At 40.5% G+C, this 22185-nt stretch overlaps 1 protein-coding gene across 6 annotated transcripts in view; it reads left to right on the top strand.

The window, feature by feature from the left end:
- Positions 1–22185, top strand: part of dph6 (diphthamine biosynthesis 6) — a 192125-nt gene that overhangs the window by 118964 nt on the left and 50976 nt on the right. For 5 of the 6 annotated variants that reach the window (XR_015846379.1, XR_015846377.1, XR_015846376.1 and 2 more), the window contains exons 1-3: positions 2125–2269; positions 2581–2672; positions 3752–3936. Coding sequence is in view for 2 of the 6 variants with exons in the window: in XM_088313890.1 (XP_088170016.1) it covers positions 2247–2269; positions 2581–2672; positions 3752–3936 (300 nt within the window). In the remaining 4 variants the exon portion in view is untranslated. Of the gene's footprint in view, positions 1–2124; positions 2270–2580; positions 2673–3751; positions 3937–22185 lie in introns of those variants that run through there. The other variant, XM_088313914.1, reaches the window with a different exon arrangement.

The following is a 22185-nucleotide window of genomic DNA, read 5'->3' as shown; positions in this document are numbered from 1 at the left end:
GGAGTATTTTCCGTATATTGTAAACGGGTTCCCCCGTGCAGTATTATAGGCGGGGACAAAATCTTTTCCTACATATTTGTTCCTCGTAAACTCAGACATGCACATGTGATTGTTCCACAATATTGAGTGTTTGTGTGAACGTTGAGTCTCATCCATGTTTCATACGTGCTATAAAAGACGGACAGTTTTGCATGATGTGGAGGCGGCATCTTTTTCAACATTCCACTAAACTTAGATGCTCGCTCCACAGTGTTGTGTGTCTCTCTGTGTAGGTGAAGTCTCTCATGTTGTAAATGAGTTCCGTGTTACAGACCCATCGAGTAAATAAATGACAAGTCCTGAAATATATATTTCACATGTTCCTTGATGGCCCCTTTATTGTCTTTTTATTTAGACCTAAAAAGAAGTATTACCTGTCGAGCATTGTGGCGACAAAAACACATCTGACTTTGGGGAGTTTGTATTCTTATTGAAGCCTACTAGACAATATAAACTCTGCACATAATGAAATGATTTACACAAGAGACCCAAGTAAATTGAGAAAATACATTGTTGTGCTAAACTGCACTTTTGGGGAATCCACAACCACTGTTTTGTTATTAAAAGTGATCCCGCATCTCAGACTTTGCAGTCAAATTCTGCTCATGTGCATCATGTAGATGTTGCCCTATACTCACAACTTTAAAAATAAAAAAGTACAAGCGAATGCAGTTAAAAGAGCGAGGGCGAGGAGGTGCCTTTCTCGATTTTGTATACTCAAACAGAATGCGTTGCCTTTGGCCTGCTTAGGGGCAGAAGGTGAGCGGCGCACACGAAAGCAGCAGCAATTATTCGTCTCTGGCACAACAACAGAGAGCAAAAAGAGCATCAAAGGTTTTTCCTTTGAGCGAAAAAGCGCTCCCTCCGAGGAAAAACGCACAAGCTATGTGTGCAAATACCAGCACGTGGACGTTTGGGGTGTCCTCAGAGAGAAGTGAGGTGGAGGATTTGTGTCAGTGTGAGCGGAAGAGGTACAGTTTCTATCCACGTTATCTAGATACAGTATGTGTGTGCATTGGTGCTCTAAATAATGATATGCAGTTGTCCCCATAATCAATTGAATCCTCTGTCATACCTTTGTCTGCGCCAAGCGAGTACAAAAAAAAAAATGCTGAATCTGGTAAAAATGGCCGATTCAACCTGAATAAAATGCACCAACAATTTTGAAAATCGGACAATCGGAAAATCGGTTCCGGAGGAAATAAATTGCCTGTGATATCGGCCATAGAAAATATGGTCCAAAAAATTATTTCAAATTTGAGTAAAACAGTAAAACTTTATTATTTATTAATAATCTCTTAAAGCCTTATGGTTGATCTGCTAATCAAATAAATTTCAGTTAAAAATATCCACCAATAATCTAATACGGGCCGGAATTCCGAGGGGTTGTCTGAGTTGATGTATCGAAATCACGAAGACGTTTCAAACGGCTTCACTTGTCCCTAAAAAACAGACTGAAATACCACAAATGGAACATTTTTCGTGAGAACAGCAGTGTGGGCACGAGTCTTGGTCATTTACTTTGGTAATCGGTTGCTTCTTTTGTTGTTGTTATCAATTCATTTGTTTTGGAGCATTTGGGAAGTGTTTGACGTACTCATTCCATTTGGTTTTTTTAGAAAACTCTATAAAGGTGACAGTCACCTTTTTAATTGTTTTAGTTGTAAAATAATGCAAGCTGTTGTTAGCGTGTTAACCAACATCTGAACATAATGCTGCTACTAACATTAGGCCAAATTACAGAATGTGATCTGTTGTATTGATTTATTGTATTGATTGTATGGTCAAATGTTACTCTCGAAGAGATTAATTAAAGTTTCTATGATATTGCGTATTTGTTTTTGTCATATTCGAATGATCCTTTTTTTTGTTTTTGTTTTTTTGCTTAGTTTTTTTTTCACGTTTAATTGTTGAGTTTGTACGCGCGTGCGTGGGCGCGCGTGCGCGAGTGTCTGCGTGAGAGAGAGAGAGAGACAGAGAGAGAGAGAGAGAGAAAGAGCGCTCAGCCGGCAGAATGTTTTACTCACGCATTTTGATCAGGCATATTTCGGGGAGCCGCCTTAAATCTGCTGGGTCCTTCCAACCCGGAAGAATTATCACGTGTAATTGTAAACAAAACAAGCCCGTGCACGGACCGGCGTGGAGTGTCACATTATTCAACATTACAGTGAATACCTTAGGAATTAATAGCCGAAGTATATCTGAAGATGAAAGTAGTCGCTTTGATAAGGTAAACGGCATCCCACTGCTGTCTTTAATCGCTCTAAAAGTCATTTGAAACAAGATAAATTACATATCAGCTGTAGTAATGTTACGGTAGGAAGTAATGGATTACTCATGGCTGCTAACGTAGATTTACTAACTACTAAGTATTTGTACTTCTCACGTACAGAGCATTAGTCATTTTGGCACGTCTGCATTAACACCATTAAAAGAAGACGTTGCTTGTTGAGCTGTACTTTCAACAAAAATTAACAACAGCGCTGCAATCACACATACATACTGAACAATGAATGAGCATCTGCTGTGTCATGATTCCAGTGGAGGCAAAGACAGCTGTTACAACATGATGCAGTGTGTGGCTGCTGGGCATCACATTGTAGCTCTGGCCAACCTACGCCCTGCAAACAAAGGTGACGATGATGCATTGTGTTTGTTGTTGTGGTTTGCAGTGGGGGCACTTTCTCTTGTCGTCTTTTTGGCTACATAAGAGGGGCGAAATATTGGGAAAAATTAGATGTGTAGGTACACTTTAAGTTAAGTCTAGCAAGCATATATCTAAACATAACAATTGCTTTAAAATTTTGCTCAAAATACTCTGCAGTATAAAAATATAAATACATACATATTTTTAATCAGAATCAGAAATCCCTTTATTGTCATTGTACTCAAGTGTGCAACGAAACTAGAGAGCTCCCCTCTCCAGTGCAATACAACAATAATTCAGATAAATATGTATATATATATATATATAGATAATTTATATATATATATATATATATATATATATATATATATATTTATACATAAATAAATGTATATATAGATAGATAGATATTATAGATATTATTTATATCCATCCATGTGTTTTTACTGATTTCATTAATTAGGATTGCTGGTGTGGTAATCGGGTTAATACACTCTACAACATTTTACTTTTTAATATTTTACTTTTAAACTGTATTAAGTAATTTTGTGCTTGCGTGTGTTTTTGTATTTTTGTTTATTTCAACTTTTTATTTCTATTTCTGCCGTACCTCTTGTCATCATCCAAACATACTAAGAGTATAAAATGAAATAGTATCAAGGACAATCATTCTTTGTAAAATCAAGTTAAGGAAATATGGGGGCCATATTTTTGTTGATTTTAATTTTATAAAGCTGCGCTATAACTTTTTTAGATTATACTGCGCTTTGTTACAGCTCCAGCTGTTGTGAAATGCGCTATACAAATAAAGTTCTATTGTATTGTGTTGAATTGTACAGTTTTACATTATATTCAGTAATTTTATTTACTTGTGTTACTGTGGTACTTATAATTATTTTTACAACTTTTTACAATTTTATTAGATGTTATCATAACGCAATTATAACTGCATTTTATTCCATTTTCTGTACAACTAATAAAACGTCAGTTTAATTTATATTCCTCATGTCATCACACCTTGCCTATGTGTATTTGAGACCCTCTTTTTTCCCCCCAACATCTCAGATGAACTTGACAGTTACATGTACCAAACCGTGGGCCACCAGGCCATCGAGCTTTATGCCGAGGCCATGGAATTGCCTCTTTACCGACGCACCATTCAGGGCTCCAGCTTGGACACAGGCAGAGACTATCAGGAGACGGAGGGGGATGAGGTTGAGGATCTTTACCAGCTGCTAAAACTTGTCAAGGTATGTCTTTCTCTGCACTGTTTCAAAACATTTTGTGTGTCCCAAAAATAGAGGCAATGGGATGATTATTTGCTCAACTGCAGATGGGGTTAGATGCAACGGGTTGCTTTTATTTGAAGGGGAAAAAAAACACATTTTGGAATAGCATTATGAAATTGTGAAAAAATTATATTGCAATATATCTCAATGGTAATGACAAAACCCAAGACAAACTGGGCGGAGTTAATAAGATGTATACACAATATTGTGGAGTAAAATCACATCGCGATCTCCACGTAACTTAAATTCTGAGCAAAGAAATTCACGGAGGCTATTTAGGTGCTGCTGTTTTGGTTCGCAGCAGGGGCTCTGCAAAATATTTAACGTGAAAATTATAGCGTCCATTAACGTGACTAATTATAGTGACCAATGGTACTTGTTTTTTTTCTCCTAATAGGAAAACAGGTGTATATTTGAAGGAGGCATTTACTGTACTTGTCTTAAGTGGCCCCTAGTGAGGAAATACAATAATCATGTATTAGTTTTTTTTAAGGAAAATTAAGTGTAAAGTGAAAAGTAATGCATACACGCTATTTAATATGCTATAGCAGAAATATGTTCCTACATATTTACACGTCTTAAAATACTTATACTTAAAGGAGACATAATATGCATTTTTTTCACAATTTTGTTCCCGGCCTGTTTGACAGTGTCATGCAAATCACAGCATTTCAATCGGGTATAAAAAAGCATTCATTTAGTCGTCCAGGTTCCGTGATTGTAAAGCAGCCCTGGACCATCACACGACCCGCCAGATGTTTTGACTGTTGGTATGCTATTATTTCCCTGAAATGCTTTGTTACATTTCCACCAGATGTAACGAGGCAAAAAAAAACGTTTGTATTGTCTGTCCATGGAATATTATTTTATTTTTATTTCATTTTTTTGTTAAAGTAAGACAAGCCTTTCATTCCTGGTCATTCATATGTGGAAGTTGTTGTATTCTTTTTATAGAGACACGAAATTTGCCGTCCTCTCGACATCGAACAGAAAGTTTCACAGCACACCAAACTCATGTAACTCTTCCAGTTCCAAAGCATGTTGGCTGACATACGCGCCGTTGACCGCTCTTCACGTTTGCCGAGCTCTCCGAGCGCCTCTAAACTTCTCCCGTCGGTTAAGGTTCACGACACATGTCACACCGCTGAGATGTTTTACAAGTCCTCCTCTTTGCATTCTTACTCACTTAGTAGCCCATTAGTGCCGTCTCAGAGGGGCCTTACTTGTCTGATTCCATCTGGGCCACTCAACGGCCACGGTACTTTTTTGCGCATGTTGTAAAGTGCTGTTAAACTGCACGGCAGATGACAAAGTCGTGTCGGTGCTCCCAATCTGTCGCACTTGGTAAGTCACTCTCAAAGTGCTGTTTTGGATAATTAAAGTTTTATCTGAAAAGTTGGAATGAGGTGCTTTTCACATATCAGAGATCCAACAAAACGATTATCTTCCAACAAAAATAAATACATATTCTATTTGGTCATGTAGCCTCATTTACAAGTTTTTCCTTTTAAATTTTTTTATTATTTTCGGCCGCCCGTTTTTCAGGCGGGAGGTGACACATTTTTAAAAAAGCCTTCGATCAACAAAGGCCGGATGTTGATTTTAGTCCGGCCCACGACTCGGCCCTTGCGCATGTGATGAACCTACTCGCGGAATGAAAAAATGACCAAAAAAATTTTGACCCAGGAAAAGGGTAGAGACAGCTTGTAATCCAGTAATATGAGAAACTCTCGTTCGTGAAGATGGTACCTTGCGGGTCAGTATTTGACTGCGACCATATCGCGATTCGGGACTGCACGTTTACTCTTGACACTTGCCTCTCAATTTTTATTGAACATTTCCAGCTTCTTGAAACTTAGCTTTTAAATTTTAGGAAATTAACATTTCTAGACTTTGTATCTCATTGGTTTCCTTGACTCTTGTCTTTCAACATGTATAATTTATGTTGTTTCATTCACTTGTTAAGATCTGCATTTACTTTGGCAGACGCCATTGCTGTTCATGGGTAAGATTTAGGAACTTGGCGTTAACTGGTACCAAGAGGGTCAGAACTTCTTCCGTTCTTAGACTGTTGCCCCACTCGGTACGACATTGTGTACCCATTCCACTTGGCTTTTAAAGTGGAGTCGTGGAATTAACCCCCCCGAGGTGCCCACTTGAGTGTTAGAATTGACTCCTATCACTCCAAGAGTCTTGCATTTGATTGCACAAATTCCCCTGGCTCGTGACCTTTCAGCATACCTGCCGTTTTAGTTTTTGGGCCCTCGGAAAGGTACGAACATTCATCTCAGAGCACAGTAATTATTTCCATCTTGGTGAAGATGATATCTTAAGGGTCAAAATTGACCTCTTCCATAACTTGAACTCAATTCGACACTTGGCTTTAAATCTTGGGTACATAGCTGTGAATTTTCACGTTTGGGAAAAATACTGGAAGTTACCTTGGAGTCCACGATTTATGTGCCCATGGTTGCGCACTACTTCACATTTGCTGCTATTTATTTCACTTGTGCTTTTCTTTTGTATTTGAGGATACACTTGTATATTTATCAAGTGGCCGCACTGCCAGTCACATGAGAAATAAAATATATCCAGATGATTGGAGCGTCATGCTTATGATATATTACGTCAGTTGTCATAAAATGTCAAGATGTTGGCATATGTGTCCTTTCCTACAACTTTGATGTTGAAGCACATTGTTGTTGTCTATGCATTTTTGGCCTCCTCTAGCACATAAAGTATGTTAGATATTTGCATCAAGGTCTTGCGAGACAGAAAACTTGTCTTTGAGCGGAGCTTCGACTTCCCTCCCTGGCTGCTCTGCTCTTCTCCCAATGACCAGACAAAGTGTAGCCTATGTGGTTAAAAAAAAAAAGAAAAATCCCAAATCGCCCTTGTCGAGGCCAGACTACATTTGTTCCCTTAACTGTTTTTAAATCTAGAAAACTCGCCCTTCGACTTGGACTACCATTTCTGAACTCCTATCCTGCATTACCTTTGTACCCTTGACTCTTAACTCTTGGGAACATACCTGCAACATTTTGGCCCTGGGAAAGTCTAGTTATTACCCCTGTGGGTGTTTATTAGTGCAGATTATACCTTGAGGAACCCAGATGAACTCCTACTGTACCCCTTTTTCTGACAGCGTTATACACATGCTTCTGGAATGCGATATAATCCCATCTTTCCCCCTGTGGTCAGGCCTCTATAATTGCAAAAGGCTGCTAATTTCCCCATTTCCAAGGCTTCTCGGCGCTGACCCCCTCAGTCACACAGGCCATAGATCACGGCAGTTGCCGTCCCGCGGGGCCCCTCGTGGGCTCGCGGACCTCCAGTGATCCCCTCGTTTAGCCCTCGCGCCGTCATCGGCAGAGCTGCAACCATAAACAACAGGCTTCCTCCCTCCCTCGCTCGCTCGCTCGCTCTCAGCCAAAAGAGCGACTTGAATGTCAGGTTTCCTGAGGTTTTTGGTCACGCCGTGTAAATCGGATGCTTTACAGAATCGTGCCATTTAGGCCAAATGAGTCTTTTTTTTTATATGTGCAACACGTATGCAGTAAAGTTGAGAAGTTAAAAAAAAAAACTCCTTTTAATGACAAGCTGTTGACTGGATAAGAAGTTTTATCTGTGAAAAAAAAAAGCTCTGTTCATAAAGTGTGATGTTTTGAAAGATTCACGAATTAATTAGAAGTTACAAGATTATATTTGGCAAATGACATCGCCGCAAAAGATGAAAGATTTCTTCTCCTGGAGTTGATGGGTTACATTTTCCCGCCTTCCTCCGGCTTTTCGCCAGCGTGAGCCAACAGTGCCATCTATGGGCCCAACCGGGTAGTGGATCCTCTCCACCGGCATGTTTGGAGCTATTCAAAAGAAATCAAAGGAAGAGATCATATTCTTCAGAACCTTTTGTTGACAGAGAGGAGAGGAAGAAGAATCCCAATCATAATAGCGGGTTGGGGGGGGAGATGAGCCATCCATCTGCTGGCAGCGGTGCTAATGACAGCAGGACAATGCGGCCCTATCCTCGGCCTCTTTGCTCTCACCGCTGGCCGTGCATGGCGACGTGCCTTTGAACTGTGTAACTCGATCGACGTGCTATGGGACAGCCGGCCGTCCCGTCTCTTCTCATCCCATCCCGCGAGGTGCTTGTCGTGTTTTGGGGAAGGAAAAGTAGAAAGAACAAAAAGAGGCGTCTCTTTTTCTTCCGGAATCTATTGGGGCATTTTTGTTTTTTAAAAGGCATTTATGTGTCCTAAGTAGGGGAAGGCATTTTGGGCTAAATGTTCCAGAAGAGGAAAATGAACCGTTGATTCATCGCTTAATTGTTGTTATGCCCTTACAGTGGTACACGTTTTGTTTTGTTTTTTTAATTATTTAATTATTATTTATTTATTTAAATTTTTTTTACAATTTTGGGTTATTTCATATTTTTCGAACAAACACTAAACCGATAACAACAAGAAATATGCCGGTATAAATCCCATCTGCACGTGACCAAATTTTATTTTAGATTGCAAATAAAATTGCAAGTGCAAAGCAGTGTTAGGGAGACACATAATAATAATAATAAACATGTTGAATAACTTATGTAAATTGTGTCAAATTTTTTGGGGTCGTCATCGTGTGAGAATAAGTAAATGTCTTAATTCCTAGAAACGTCCTCTTGACTCTTGTCATATATTATTCGGTACTATTCTTAGATATTAATCATTGTAATGCTACAATTTTATTTTTGTACAACTCTGACCTTATTCTTTTAAGATTTTTCTGTTGCTGTTGGGGAAAAGATATGTTTTGTGATTAAAATCTTTTCTTTGAAAAAATTCTCAAAATATGAAAAAAATTATTTTAACAGTAGGATTCTCTTGATGGTCGATATGCCATGTGTACATTTTTATCATAATAATATGGCATTATTCTCAGACAAAAATACATTTATTCAGATATGGTGCTTTATTTACTTTATTTCCGAAAGATAACAATTTTCATGAATTGGTCAGAATACGTTTTTTTTTTATTTTTTAAATAGGACTTTTTTTATGGAGCATTTTGACTTCACATTTTCTTTTAACCTCTTCAATAGAGCAATATTTCGCCATATCTTTTTCGTTATTTGAAGAACAATCAAAAATGATAAACTTCATAACAAAAGAATACAAAAAAAAAGTACAGAGTGGCAGAGAGAAGGACAGGTGGCAATGAAATATGATACAATCTTAAATGACAGACTCAGTGAAAGTTTTCAACACCCGATGACATAAATGAATATTGCTGAATGTGTGTCCTTTATTTTGCCTCAATTGCTTCAACATGCAATTTCTCATAAATATGCCCATCCTTGCTTAGATATTCTTATCGTGTATTTTAAAGGTGGCGTCAAATGATTCTCCCCACATAGCATGTGTGATTCCCAACTCAATGTGTGTGTGATCCGCTCTGATGTGTGATACAGATCAGCAGTGTCAGTCACCCCTGGCTGTAACGCTCAGTCTCTCCCGCCGCCCCTCCACCACCACCACCCCCCGAAGGCCTGCAAAACCCCTCATATTAGTCATATCACATCCCTCAAATCCTTTATCCTGCTCGCTGTGCTCTGTGACCTGACACAGGGGCTTTTTGTGCCCCCGTGACCCCCGCTTGTGCGCATGTATGTGTGTGTTCAAGGTCAGGTAAAAGCTGAGCGCGCTTGTGTGATGACAGATTCATCTGGCCCGCGCGCTCGCTCGCCTGCATTTGTTTTCTTTATGTAGCTTCATGAGCCTTTCATAATGGGAACGCTAAAACGTATGTACGGGGCTGTCACAAAATCATAAGCTTTGTTCTTTTAATGAGCTTTTTGCCGCAGCAGTCTTTTTGACGTTGTTAAAATTTAATACTGTGGTTGAATTGCTCAATAAAAGACAAAACCAGTTCTTGTTGGAAAGCTGGCATTTTATTTTGGTGAGTGTCTGGATGAAGGTTCGTGTTGTAGATCAGGTGTGGGCAAAGTACGGCCCGGGGGCCACATACGGCCGTTAAACGTTTTACTCCGGCCCGCCAAACTTGAAAAAAAAATTAAATGAATAAACTTTGTTAATGTTTTATTTTCTGAATACTGTGTTTTTTAAAAGACATATATATTGTTGTAATGCTTTTGTTTACTTTTATTTAAAATTAAATGTATATTTTTTCCCTCTGTTGAGCTGAGGTTACCAAAAACACTCCATCCCATCTGCCCTCTGTCAAATATTAGAACCCATTGTGGCCCGCCACTCAGAAAGTTTGCCCACCCTTGATTTAGAACATGTTGCCATTTGTGCGTATATGAAGCCAAAATTTAGTCACCTTTCACTGAATCACTGATCTCTATAAAACAGCTCAGAGATTGAATCAGATTACCAAATTGGCCTGCAAATATTCCGCTTCTGGAATATTTCTGCTTTTCCTCTCATTGTTTTTGGCCTATAAGTGTTTTTCATACAAATATCTACTGGAATCATGACTTCATTCTTAAATGAAATGTCATGAATGGATGACAAACTAGTTTTACTCTGCTTGTATTGGTCCACAATTTCTCCGAATCACTATTTCGAAAAAGGAGGGACCAACGATATTAGGTTGTATCAGAGCTTTAAAATTAGTAGCCTGACACTTCTACCACCTCATTGTGTTGAAAGCGATCCAAAACGTATTTCCTATTTGCTGGACCTGACGTCATCATACTCGTAATTACAGGGTGCCACGGACAGACTCCAGTCGCTGAGGTAATCCTGCCTTTGCTTTGGATGTGCGTGAACAGCAAAGATGGCTATTTTGCGGGATTTCTTCGTAAAAGTTGCTAATTACATGTATAGAACTGTCCTATACCCGAACCCTAAATCCAGGAAGTAGTCCGGCCCAATTAAATGGTCACACCAGCACTTTTATTAAAGTTGACCTCAATGGTGGTATGGTCATTACATTGCAAAAAAAAATAAATAAATCTTAACATTAGCTTTGCATTTGCGCTTCTGTTCAAGCTTCCGAGGCTTACTTGCTGAGAGATAATATCACACGGTGGCAAAAAAAAAAATACAACACACCCGTTACAATTTGCGTCGCGGACGACGCGTTGGTGACTCTATTACTTGGTAACCTTTGAGCTGACGAATGCAGACAAAGACATTTAAGCTCATTAGAGTGATGAGAAACTATAGATGATCTCTACGCACGCGTTTCCCGGCCGCCAGCTTTAATTAGAGGCGGCGTGACATCTCTGTCGCACCGAACGGCGGCGTTGCGGAGGATGGAAATGTTACTTTCAAGTTGAATTTGCCGCGGTGAAATGCATTCTGCGAAACATCGGTAAGGTTGCTCACTTTACACTCGCCTCATTTGCATATTGTTACATCGCTCTAATTTAGATCTTGACCTTGAGTAGAGCAACGTGAGGAAGTCGGAAAGCTTGCATGGAGGTACATTTGCTCAAAAGCAGACGTAGGCAAAGTACGACCCGGGGGCAATTTTCATGACAAAGCCGGTGTGTGATGATCGTTTTTCTAAAGGTCTTTTCTTCATGTTCTCAAAGTCTTCTAATGTACATGTGGCTTTAGTTGTTTTATTTCCGGAGCTGAGTTGTGATTTTGAGACATCAAAAATCTCAGAGATGGGGAGATCCAGTCGACCAATTTTCACACAATCGAGAAATGTACGACCGGTCTGGAGCAGCAGGTGGTTCTTCATTTCCTTCTGGACAACAAAGTTCTTGCGGTGATGCCCAAACAAACTCGGAAATTGTCTCCTGTTCCAAAAAAAAAAAAAAAAGGCCTGAGTTGGTACCTCACATGCGCCGCTTTCGATAGCAAAAACCTCAAAACTCCAAACATCCATCCTGGTACTTGACTTTGTTTTTATTGCATTGTCGTTCCACACTTTTTCTGGCTCCAGATGCTGCAAGGGATGGAGGGCAGCCATAGAAGGGAAGCTGTCGGGCAGGCGGAGGAATCTCTTAGTTGTATCGATTCGTGGGCTTGAGGTGTTGGAAGACAAGTCAGAGTGGTGTGAACTGCTGGAGGAGGGTGGGGGCGGGTGTCAAAATCAAAACATACAGCCCCCCCGTCTCTGATTACCGGCGCGGTGCCGCATTAGACGTTCATCGGGGGGGCCGGCTCAACAGGAAAATGGATTTTTCTTAAAAGCGGCTTAATACATAAATCATGACCTCAGGGGTCACAGGCGAGGGTTTAGGAGAGACGATCAATAAGCAAGCTAATGTGAGCTTGTTTGCGGTTCAGGGGTACCACCGAACGCTGTTCTTGGAATGAGTTTACAAGCCGACAAAACTTGTTTCATGTCGGCGTTTTGGTCCCTGTACCTTTTATCCGTCCAACAGCTAATGTTAGCTTTCTCCTTGTGTTTGGACAGCAATGCAGTTGCAAGTCACAAGTGCAAATAATAGCACGCGGTATAGCGTATTCTTTGTCGATCCGTGCGTGGAAGTGGCGGCTACTATTAGAAGCAGACTAATCCCCCCCCCTTCAAATTGATGCTAGCGAGTCCCGACAAACAACAGATAAAGTGGCTGGCCTTTGAACCTCTCTAATTTGTTTGTATGTTTCTGCTTAATGTACTTTACTCAATCATGTTTAGCGATGGTGGAAGCTGATAGCCTTATCTTGCTTGCCTCACCGAGGGCATGAGCCACTAACCACTGCCGCGCGAGCGCTTTGTTTCGTAGGCTCGACTTTGCGTGTTCATAACCGTCGTCAGCACTTTTGGACGAGGACATTTGCATTTCGAATCAAAATCTGAATCAGAACGGCCTTTATTGTCATTGGAGAGCTCCCGTGCAAATGTAATAAATAATTTCATTAAATATATCCATTATTTATTTATTTATTTATTTAATTATATTTAATGTAATTACATTTTTAAATTAAATGTTGATTTAAAAAGTTCAATGACACACCGTTTTCGAAACAAATTCATTTTCTGACAAGTGTCATTTTTGTTCACAATATACATGGTTAAATATGTGCATTTCCTCTTTGAATTAGAATTTTGACAACCCCCCTAAAATAAAATAAAAAATTAAAAATTCAGCTACTGCCTTTTGCCTTTATTGGCTTTGTTTTGATTTATTTTGACGATATATCGACAATTGATTCAATATGGTTAATATGTTTTTCTGTCGTGAGCTGTTTCTAAGATCTGTTTCGTTCTACAAGTGGTTAATTTTTTGGGGGGACATTCCAAGTAGTTTTTCTAGCGATGGTCGGTGTGTGTTTAATGGCTCTGATTGATTTTTACAGTTGCTTCATTTTCAGCCAACACAACTCTCTTGGTCCTCTAAAAGAATTTGTCTTCACTGGCAAATTATGATCAACAACCAGTCAGACTGAGTATTTTGCAACAGGCAGCTGAGCAGTCTGTCGATCCCAAATTATTATTTTGTTTTATGTTTTATTTTGTGAGCCATCCCCCACCAGAAATATTTGTGGCAGGCCCCATTACCTTTCTGAAGCTTAAGTCATAACCCACTTTTGGAAAAACACCACCTGCAGTCTGGAGAATAGGTTAAACCAGCGTGTTTTCCTGCACTCGCTCTCCGGGGGGGGGGGTGAAGGGGTCTGTGACGGTCGGTTGGAGCGACGCGCTGTCGACGCTGTTGACTTCAGGACGGACAGAGCGGGCCAATATGCCAAGAGCCTGGAACCCGACCTCACCAGAAACAACATTTACATTTGAGAGCGTGTGTGTGTGTGTTTATAGATCAGCGCGTGACTGTGTGTGTATACGGACGTTAGTACATGAACGAGCGTGGACCCTCTGTGGAACGACCGCTTGATACGGACCATGAAAAGCAACTGACGTGGTTTACCTCTCCACAGCATGGGAGACTCTCATTTTGATTTCTGTTTTAGACGCTCTTACCTCAGCTGTGACGGAGCTGGGATTACGTTTTTGCTTGATGCCGCACGTAAAACGTTATCCTGTTATTGGTGACGAGCAAAACCTGGGACGTTTGGAGGCCGTTACATTTCCTCTCTTTGCAAAAAAAAAAAAACAATCCCGGTTGATAATGTGAAAAACAAAGAGACATTGTCCCATTTAACGCAGGAAATGAGATTAATATATTGGTTTTCACGGCTTGAATTGCAAGTATTCAGAGGTCTACGCTCGTTTGATAAACTACCTTCCGTCTAGCCTGCCGCCCGACATTTAGTTTTCCGTCCATGTTGATATGGAAAGCTTCCTTCGTCCTTGGGCTTGCTGAAACCTGGTCTTTGTGCTTTCTTTGGCCGTGGCCTTCTCCCTCTCAGCCTCGCTTTTGGCAAGGCCCGTGTTTATGTATCCGTATATATCCAAGAGGAAACTGAAACATTAATCTCAATTTTTTTTCACTATTTCCTACATTCCTGTTATTCTATAATCTCTTAGGCAGTGTGTCTGAATTGTTGTAAATTTACTACGGGTGTGTAAGTAACTACAGTGTAATAAGCCTTTATTAGCCCAAAGGGGGAAATTGTTGTTAAAGACCCGTAAGTGGACAGTAGTAGCACACAAAGCTAATATGAGCAGTTGGGAATAAAATGAACACCAGAAGAGGAGTGACAGCTACACTATACTCCATAAAAGAAATGACTAACAATTAAGCTAGCAATTGTTAAGTTGTTAGCTAACCCGTTTTGTGAGCAGTTTGTTTTTCTTATCCCGCCAAAGTGAACAGTTGAGTACGGACGCGTGACACATCACGAGTCCGTTTTTGAGTTCAGACCTGTCTCTCAACAGCTGCTCAGGAAAGAAAGCCTCGCTAATTTACCACACGAGAATGACTGTGAAAGATTTCCGGAGCTTTGCAAAGACAGCTGCTAAGCCGGCATGTCAGGTCGGACACTGCCGCATTGTACCTAGATTTGAGTTTTGAGTCCCAGCTTTCGCATAGTTTAAAATCACATTTGTAGTCGACCAAAGCAAGTTAGCATCATGTATTTTGGGGAAGCAAGCATAATAAATGGACGTAAAGCTAACGTTTTGCACCTTGAAAGGTAAAAACCTTGGGCTCGCCAATGCAGCGACTCTTTGGTTTATGGTGGACTTGTCTTCCTAAAACATACACCCTGGTGAAGCTGAATTTGTACTCTATATAATGGTTAATTTTCCCGTACTTGAGAGAAGTAGTGACTATTCAAGATAATCATAATCAATTTAACATGAGGAGGGAACTATAATTCTCTTCCGACATTTGTGACCGTGTGGATCCAAGTTCAAGTGTTGCAATTTGCAAAGACCAAAACTAAAACATATTTTGTTTTGTAATTCAACATACCACACCGGTCTCTTATATGTGGTTTACATTTTGTAGAAAGTCAACTAAATTATTTTTTTTGTAGCACAACAGAAAAAGTATCAAAATTAATTTTTATTGACGATGTGACTAAAGGATACGTTGACCGCTTGGGATTTATTTTTTTATACGGTCTGATGTTGCAAAATGACCGACTTCCTGTGTGTTAGACATGGTTTCTTGAGACTTTTTTTGTGGGTGTCCTCATGAGAGACCACCAAATTTACAGTCACAAAGTTAAACTTTTTAAAACGGTGTGTGCCACCAAGACTTTACACAACCACTACCATACCATTAACTCCAGATGAACTGGATGAACCTGACTAAAATATATGGTAAACATGGAAAGACCTCAACATGGTTATTTTTTTATTATTTTTTTCTTTTTATAGATGTGTGAGTTGCCTCAGTGCATGTCCACCTTCTCTCCTACAGGTTACTGTAGTTTCTGGACTATAAGGCGCACCTGTATATAAGCTGCAGCAACTCTAAAAAATAAAAAATAAAAAAAAAAATAAATAAATAAATAAAAAAAGAATATGCAAGCCGCACCCGGCTATAAGCCGCAGTTTTCTATGTTGAAAATTTTTTTTGTTTACTGCATGTACAGAACGATTTTGTACTGTGAATGCACATAAAGGTACATAAACGGATTGTTTAATCAGTGCCTTTTAACACAGCAACAAATTTGCTAATTAAAACAGAACAGGCCCTAGAGAAAAAAAAATCAAGATTTATTGAGCGTATTTTCTGAACTATAGAGCGCCCCTGCTGGTGAAAGAAAAATCCACAGAAAAGCCGTACCGTTGTATTAGCCGCATGGTTAAAAAAAAAAAAAAGTAGCGACCTATAGTCCGGAAAAAACTTTCGTTTTTAAAGGACTCTCCAAACCGAAACAGTCTTTCCACACCTTTTTTTGTGGGTCTAACTCTACCCATAATCCTACAAAATGTCATGTCACAGAGTGAAACAAGCTTCTGGATCTGAATTTTCAAAAACATCATCCAGGTCACCTTGGGGTATGTCCACCTCCACCGAAAGACGACAAAGACGCTCATTTAAAAAGAAAATAAGCCACCACTAAGCTTCCTGTCAGTGAGGCACGTCTGGAGTTGTTGGGACAGCCAGCCACGCCCCGGCACTGTTCGTCCGCATCGCATTAAACACAATCACTTGACCCAAGCTGGCCCTCTCTCCCTCACGTACGACATGCACTTGAGCTGGCCCGGCCCCTCTCTCTATGTTCTCACCATGTCATTACATTACATGACTATGGGGTGCCGAGCTGATGTCATGGCGACAACATTAAAAGTGTCCAGTCACTTACTTGATGGGTCCGGGAAGAGCTTGGATGGTGAGGAGTGTTTGACAAGCAAAGGGGGGGAAAGGAAAGAGGTTAGCCGCCGTGTCGATATGATGATGGCAATACAGCGCGTGATGGTGCCCTGATGCCCTTGAGCAAGCTGTCATTCAAAGCACTTTAATTAATTTCCTTCCATACCTCCTCCTCCTCCTTCCCCGCCATCGCACGGAAGCCCGCCGCATGCAAGAGGCAATAACATAATGGAAAGTGTGCGTCAACAACTTTGGACACGATAAAAAAGACGATTTTTTTTTTTCTTCTCGTTTGCATGGAAATGTCTGTCAAGGCGGCGCATAATAGTCAAGATCCGCCAACTCGGGCATCTCACCAGCAGCCAGAATAGGCTGAAGGAGGCATTTTGGAAAGCCGGCATTTCGCTAAATGGAGCTTTTTGTATTGTTAAGCAGTATAATTAAGACGTCACAGTGACAGCCGTTGGGAGGGAGCTAATGAGGGTTCTTATGTATTCCGCAGGAATATAGAATTTTGAATATTTTATGGTGTTCTCATTGTCTTGGCTGCTTAATGGCTTCTATTTCTCAATATTGTGCAGTTTTGCCTGCGCATAAAAAATAACTACCGTATTTTCCGGACTATAAGCCGCTACTTTTTTTCTAGATTTTGAACCATGCGGCTTTTCTGTGGATTTTTCTTGCACCTGTCGAGGGCGCTCTATAGTTCAGAAAATGCGGTAAATACATCTTGATTTTTTTTTTCTCTTGGGTCTGTTCTGTTTTTATTAGCAAAGTTGTTGCCGTGTTAAAAGGCACCGTTTTAAGAATCTGTTTATGTACCTTTATGTGCATTCGCAGTACAAAATCATTCTGTCCATGCACTAAACAACAATTTTTTTGGGGACATAGAAAACTGCGGCTTATATTCAGGCGCATTTTATAGTCCAGAAAAGGAGGTAATGCCGTACATATTACTAGTTCCTGTCACTTTAAAGTTCATCTCACTATAATCTATAGCAATAGCAACGATCACAGTTGACACAAAACAGAAATCTTGGACTGGAATTTTCACCGTCAGTGAGTGGGAACTCATCCAGTCCTGCCTGCAGAGTGAACGACCACGTCACTCATCTTCATTTGGATGCAATCAGTTGAATTGTAATATATTACACGGCTTCGACGTTACTTTAAAAAAATCAAATAAAGAAAAAAATAATGGCAGATCTCTCAAGTATGGAATTCTGATTTAAAAAAAAATGAATAACAGGCCTACTTTGCATTATGCTTTTTACATTAAAAAAAATATTTCTGCCACAAATTAAAATGAAATGAAAACGTTCACTGTCCATATGTCTTTCTAGTCAATGCTTGTTCCTAAAAACATCATGACAAACAAATAGCAACCCAGACGTTGTCGCGTCTAACGTTGCATCATCAAGGACGGAATAGCCGCCACATGCAAACATTGCAGTCAGACAGCACAGGAAGGCATGAATCAGAGAGAAACCCGAGTCACAATATGAAACAGAACAATATTTCATCTCCGGATGATTTAAAAAAAAAAAAAAGAATGGCCACTCCTTGTTGGTTACCACTGCATTACGTCGGTCACGGAGAATAGATTTACTTCAGAAAATCTTCATATTGCATTCATTCACTTTAAATGTCATCAGAAATGTTTTAAACGAAAACTACTTGGAAGTCAACCAGCATCAAGGAGCAGCACTTTTGATTTTTTGAGATCCTACTGTACAAGGGACCCCATTTTGAACCAAGAATGCTGAGATTTTTTTTTTTTTTCCCAACAGATCAAATAGATGCCTCACCTGAAGGCAGCGTGACTGTGAATACAATTGAACAACTCGACTAAGAGGAATGTATCTATAATTACAAAGTATATCACGCACACTACCTTTGCGATTGAGTTTAATGGCCGTGTCGTTTCTTTGTGAAGCATGCCTCCTGGCCTTAATCTTCCCCCGCAGCTGACATCTTAATAACTCAGTCCTCTTCCATCCATTTACACGGGAGACAATCCGGATGCGGGGGTAAGGAGGAGTTTAATGAATTTGACAATTAGTAACGGGAGTTAATGACTGCATGAGGCTAAGTACCCTGATGGACATGGCAAAGGGACCAAGGGCTTCCATTGCTCAGGGCCTTAGATCCTCATTAATCGTTTTTTTTTTTTTTTTGCGCCTGATGGAGAGGACAGAGATAGTTACGCCGGGCCTTTGTTTGGTCGTCGCCTCCGACGGAGCCGCTGGAGGGTTTTGCGCTCGCACAATGCCGGGCTTGAATTAGTCCGGCTCGGGGCACGAGTTAATGCGAAGCCTCGGGTCCGGCGTCAGGTGAATCGGCTTTTAATGAAGCGGGAAACGTGACATGGAATGGGACGTCTCTGCCGGCAGTCCTGTCGATATGAGGTCAAAGCCCGTCAAACGCTTAGCCTGCTAGTTTGGATGATACTTTGGTCTACCTTGCCGTCTTTATCAGTTTTTATTTAGATTTATTTAGCTTGCGTTATTCAATCGTTGTTCATAGTTTTCTCCTGAAAAATTAATTGCGTCTTGGGTGCCTCAGCGTGGGGTATCCTAGGAAATTTGGGTTTTTGCCCGTATTCGCAAAACATGCATGTTATGTTGTTGAAGACTTTAAATTGTTTATAACATTAAACATAAACCGGATTCTTCAAACTATAAGGCGCACTTAAAGTCATTTAATTTCCTCAAAAATTGACAGTGAACCTCATACCATATTTTCCGGACTATAAGCCGCTAGTTTGTTCCTAGATTTTGAACCATGCGGCTAATAAAAAGGTGCGGCTTTTCTGTGGAGTTTTCTTTCGCCCGTAGGGGCGCTCTGTAGTTAAAAAAAATACACAAAAAAAAATCTTGATTTATTTTTAAAAAAATTTTTTTTTTCTCTTGGGTCTGTTCTGTTTTAATTAGCAAAGTTGCTGCCATGTTAAAAGGCACTTTTTTAAACAATCTGTTTATGTACCTTTATGTGCATTCACAGTACAAAATCATTCTGTACACGCAGCATTTTTTTCAACATAAAAAAACTGCGACATATAGCCTGGTGCGGCTTGTATATCTTTTTTTTTTTTTTTCCCCGGAAGCATTTCAAGGACCCTTGCCCAAAATGGAATAAGAAGTCGGCCATTTTGGTTTGAAGGGCTTTAAGGCTTGTATTTTGTCGAACCCACACCGGGGAATTTACCTTAATGAGTCCCAATGTGCAGTCGGAATAGATGAGAGATTATTTTAAATACATTTCGGCGTTATTCAAAATTATTTCGACACACCTGTTCATACAACTGCTTACAAATACAAATACACTTCTGATGGAGTATTATCAAATTGTCTCCTGGTCATCGCTGCAGTTGTGATGTAAATCTCCCAAAATAAAAAAAAAACTCTAAGCCGTCTCCCATAAGATTGGTCTCGTTCGACTTAAAAAAACGGTGATTCATTTGTCTTGTTGTCATTGGCCTGCCTCTGCGAACTTCGCGGTTGTCTAATGTTGACTCAAGTCCCAATCAGAGTCTCAAACGCCTTCAAGTTTTAAAGCCAAATGAGTTTTTTTTTCCCTTTGCGGACGATTGATGTTGATTCACTCGATAGATACGCCCAACCTATCTCTTATATTCTTCTATTTGTCCTTCCTCATCCCAATCTGTGCCTCCTAATTGGCCTCTTTAGGAAGTGACAGTTGCATTTAGGCAAAAGGGTTATCATTGCATTAGACGAGAGCGCCGGCCCTGAGGCTTACCTCGAATTACACAAGTGTGCCTGCAGCCCCCTTAGCTGCTACGCCGGGCCTGAAACGCTATCAGTCCGACTTAATTAATGTCACCGGCCAGTGGAATTGACTGTAATGTTTCTTTTTTTCCACAATAGAAGGATGGTAAAACATACTGAATCCTGAGCCCTGAAGATATTTCAACCTTAGGTCACACAGTTAGATCCGCGTTATCTGCGTCTTCCCCTTTTTACCTTTTACACCGTGCAGCATTTTGCACCAAAACACACACATACTCACTCCTTCGCACACAACTGTGCATCTTTTATCTGATTAGCATTGAGCAGGCATGCCTACGTGGAGTTGTGTGCGTGTGTGTGTGTGCAGCACAGCACAGCATCAGGCCCCAGGCAGGGCATGGATTTCATTTAGGAAAGTATCAAAGGTTTACACGCTGCTCGCTTTAATCAGCATGTTTATCAGGCAGAGAAAAATTGCAGGAAGCAAGCGCGGGCGGGAGAGAGGCGGAGGGGGAGGACGACCGCGAGGGTTATCTTAAGGACCAGTAGCCAGGGAAATTGATAATGTCTACAAGGTAATTTACTGGAGACCGCTCCATCCGCTGCGCTCCCAACACGGGCCTGGCATTCTAATTACAGCGCGTGTAATGTTCTAATGAATCTGCAGGTGTGTCAGTGGGGGGGGGCCACGGAGCTATATGCGCTCCTCACTGGATTCGGGTTTGAACGTGTTCCTCTTCTTCCCTGGAGCTGGATTTGATGAAAAGCTTTTAGATTGGCCCTCTGTGATACTGAGAAGAATATACTATGGCCGCCCCCCAAACATGGGAACTTTCTCCGTCAAAGTCACCCCTCGTGATTGACTGATGACCAGTCCAGGTGTGTATTCTGCTTTTCAAGCTAAACTTGCTGTGGTTCGGGCCGGTTGGTTCCAGTTTGGGAGTTTGAGCCATTGGGAGCGTAGCTGAACTTCCTTCAGCTGGCAAAGTCCCATTCCAGGCCACTAGTCCGCCTATCACCCTAAATCATCTGGAATTGGCCACATAGAGACAAACAACCCTTAACACTCACATTCATACCTCAAGACAATTCTGTCGTCGCCTAACATACATGTTTGGATGCAGAAGACATCTTGGAGTCCTTGGAAAAAAATCCACACGAACTTGGGCGAATATTCAAACTCTGCGCATGAACTGGATTTGAACTCGCAACCTCAAATCTGTGAGACGGCTCGGATGGACAAAATCCACGTCGCACTCAAGGTGTAACGACATGCATACGTCATGATACGATTTTGTCACGGTATGAACCTTATCGTAATTAGCGTTGTGGGGATGTTGCCGATATTAAAAAGGTCACGATAATATATGAAAAATCTTTAAAAAAAGAAGAAAAAAAGAAACTTGTTATTGCGTTGTACATAACAGCAGTGACAAAGAAATCGGCTTGGCCAGTCATTTTATTGTCACGTGCTCCTATTTCCCCATCGCCGGTAAGTAGTTGACAATGTTTTTTTTTTTTTGACAAAAATGTGCTGCTTTTAATATCAGAACATGATAGCAATTTTAATATCGCAATGTCACCGTTATCTTTACATCCCTACGTCGCAATAAACACAACAGTTGTAACGCAACATAATAACAAATAACGACATCAATAGAGGAGGAACAAGGGTCTCCTGCAATCACTTCTTGGCATGGTTGAACATATTTTATTCACGATGGGCTGCAAGAAAACGGAGTACAGCAGTAAACTGGAGACTCACAAAAGTGGTTCAAGAAAATATCTGATTTTGTCCATCAGCAACGGAACGGGGCG

Source organism: Idiotropiscis lumnitzeri, chromosome 1, assembly GCF_059441095.1.
Source record: "Idiotropiscis lumnitzeri isolate Australia: NSW breed Sydney's pygmy pipehorse chromosome 1, RoL_Ilum_1.0, whole genome shotgun sequence".
Lineage (NCBI taxonomy): Eukaryota > Metazoa > Chordata > Actinopteri > Syngnathiformes > Syngnathidae > Idiotropiscis > Idiotropiscis lumnitzeri.
This window is presented reverse-complemented; position numbering and strand designations above follow the sequence as displayed.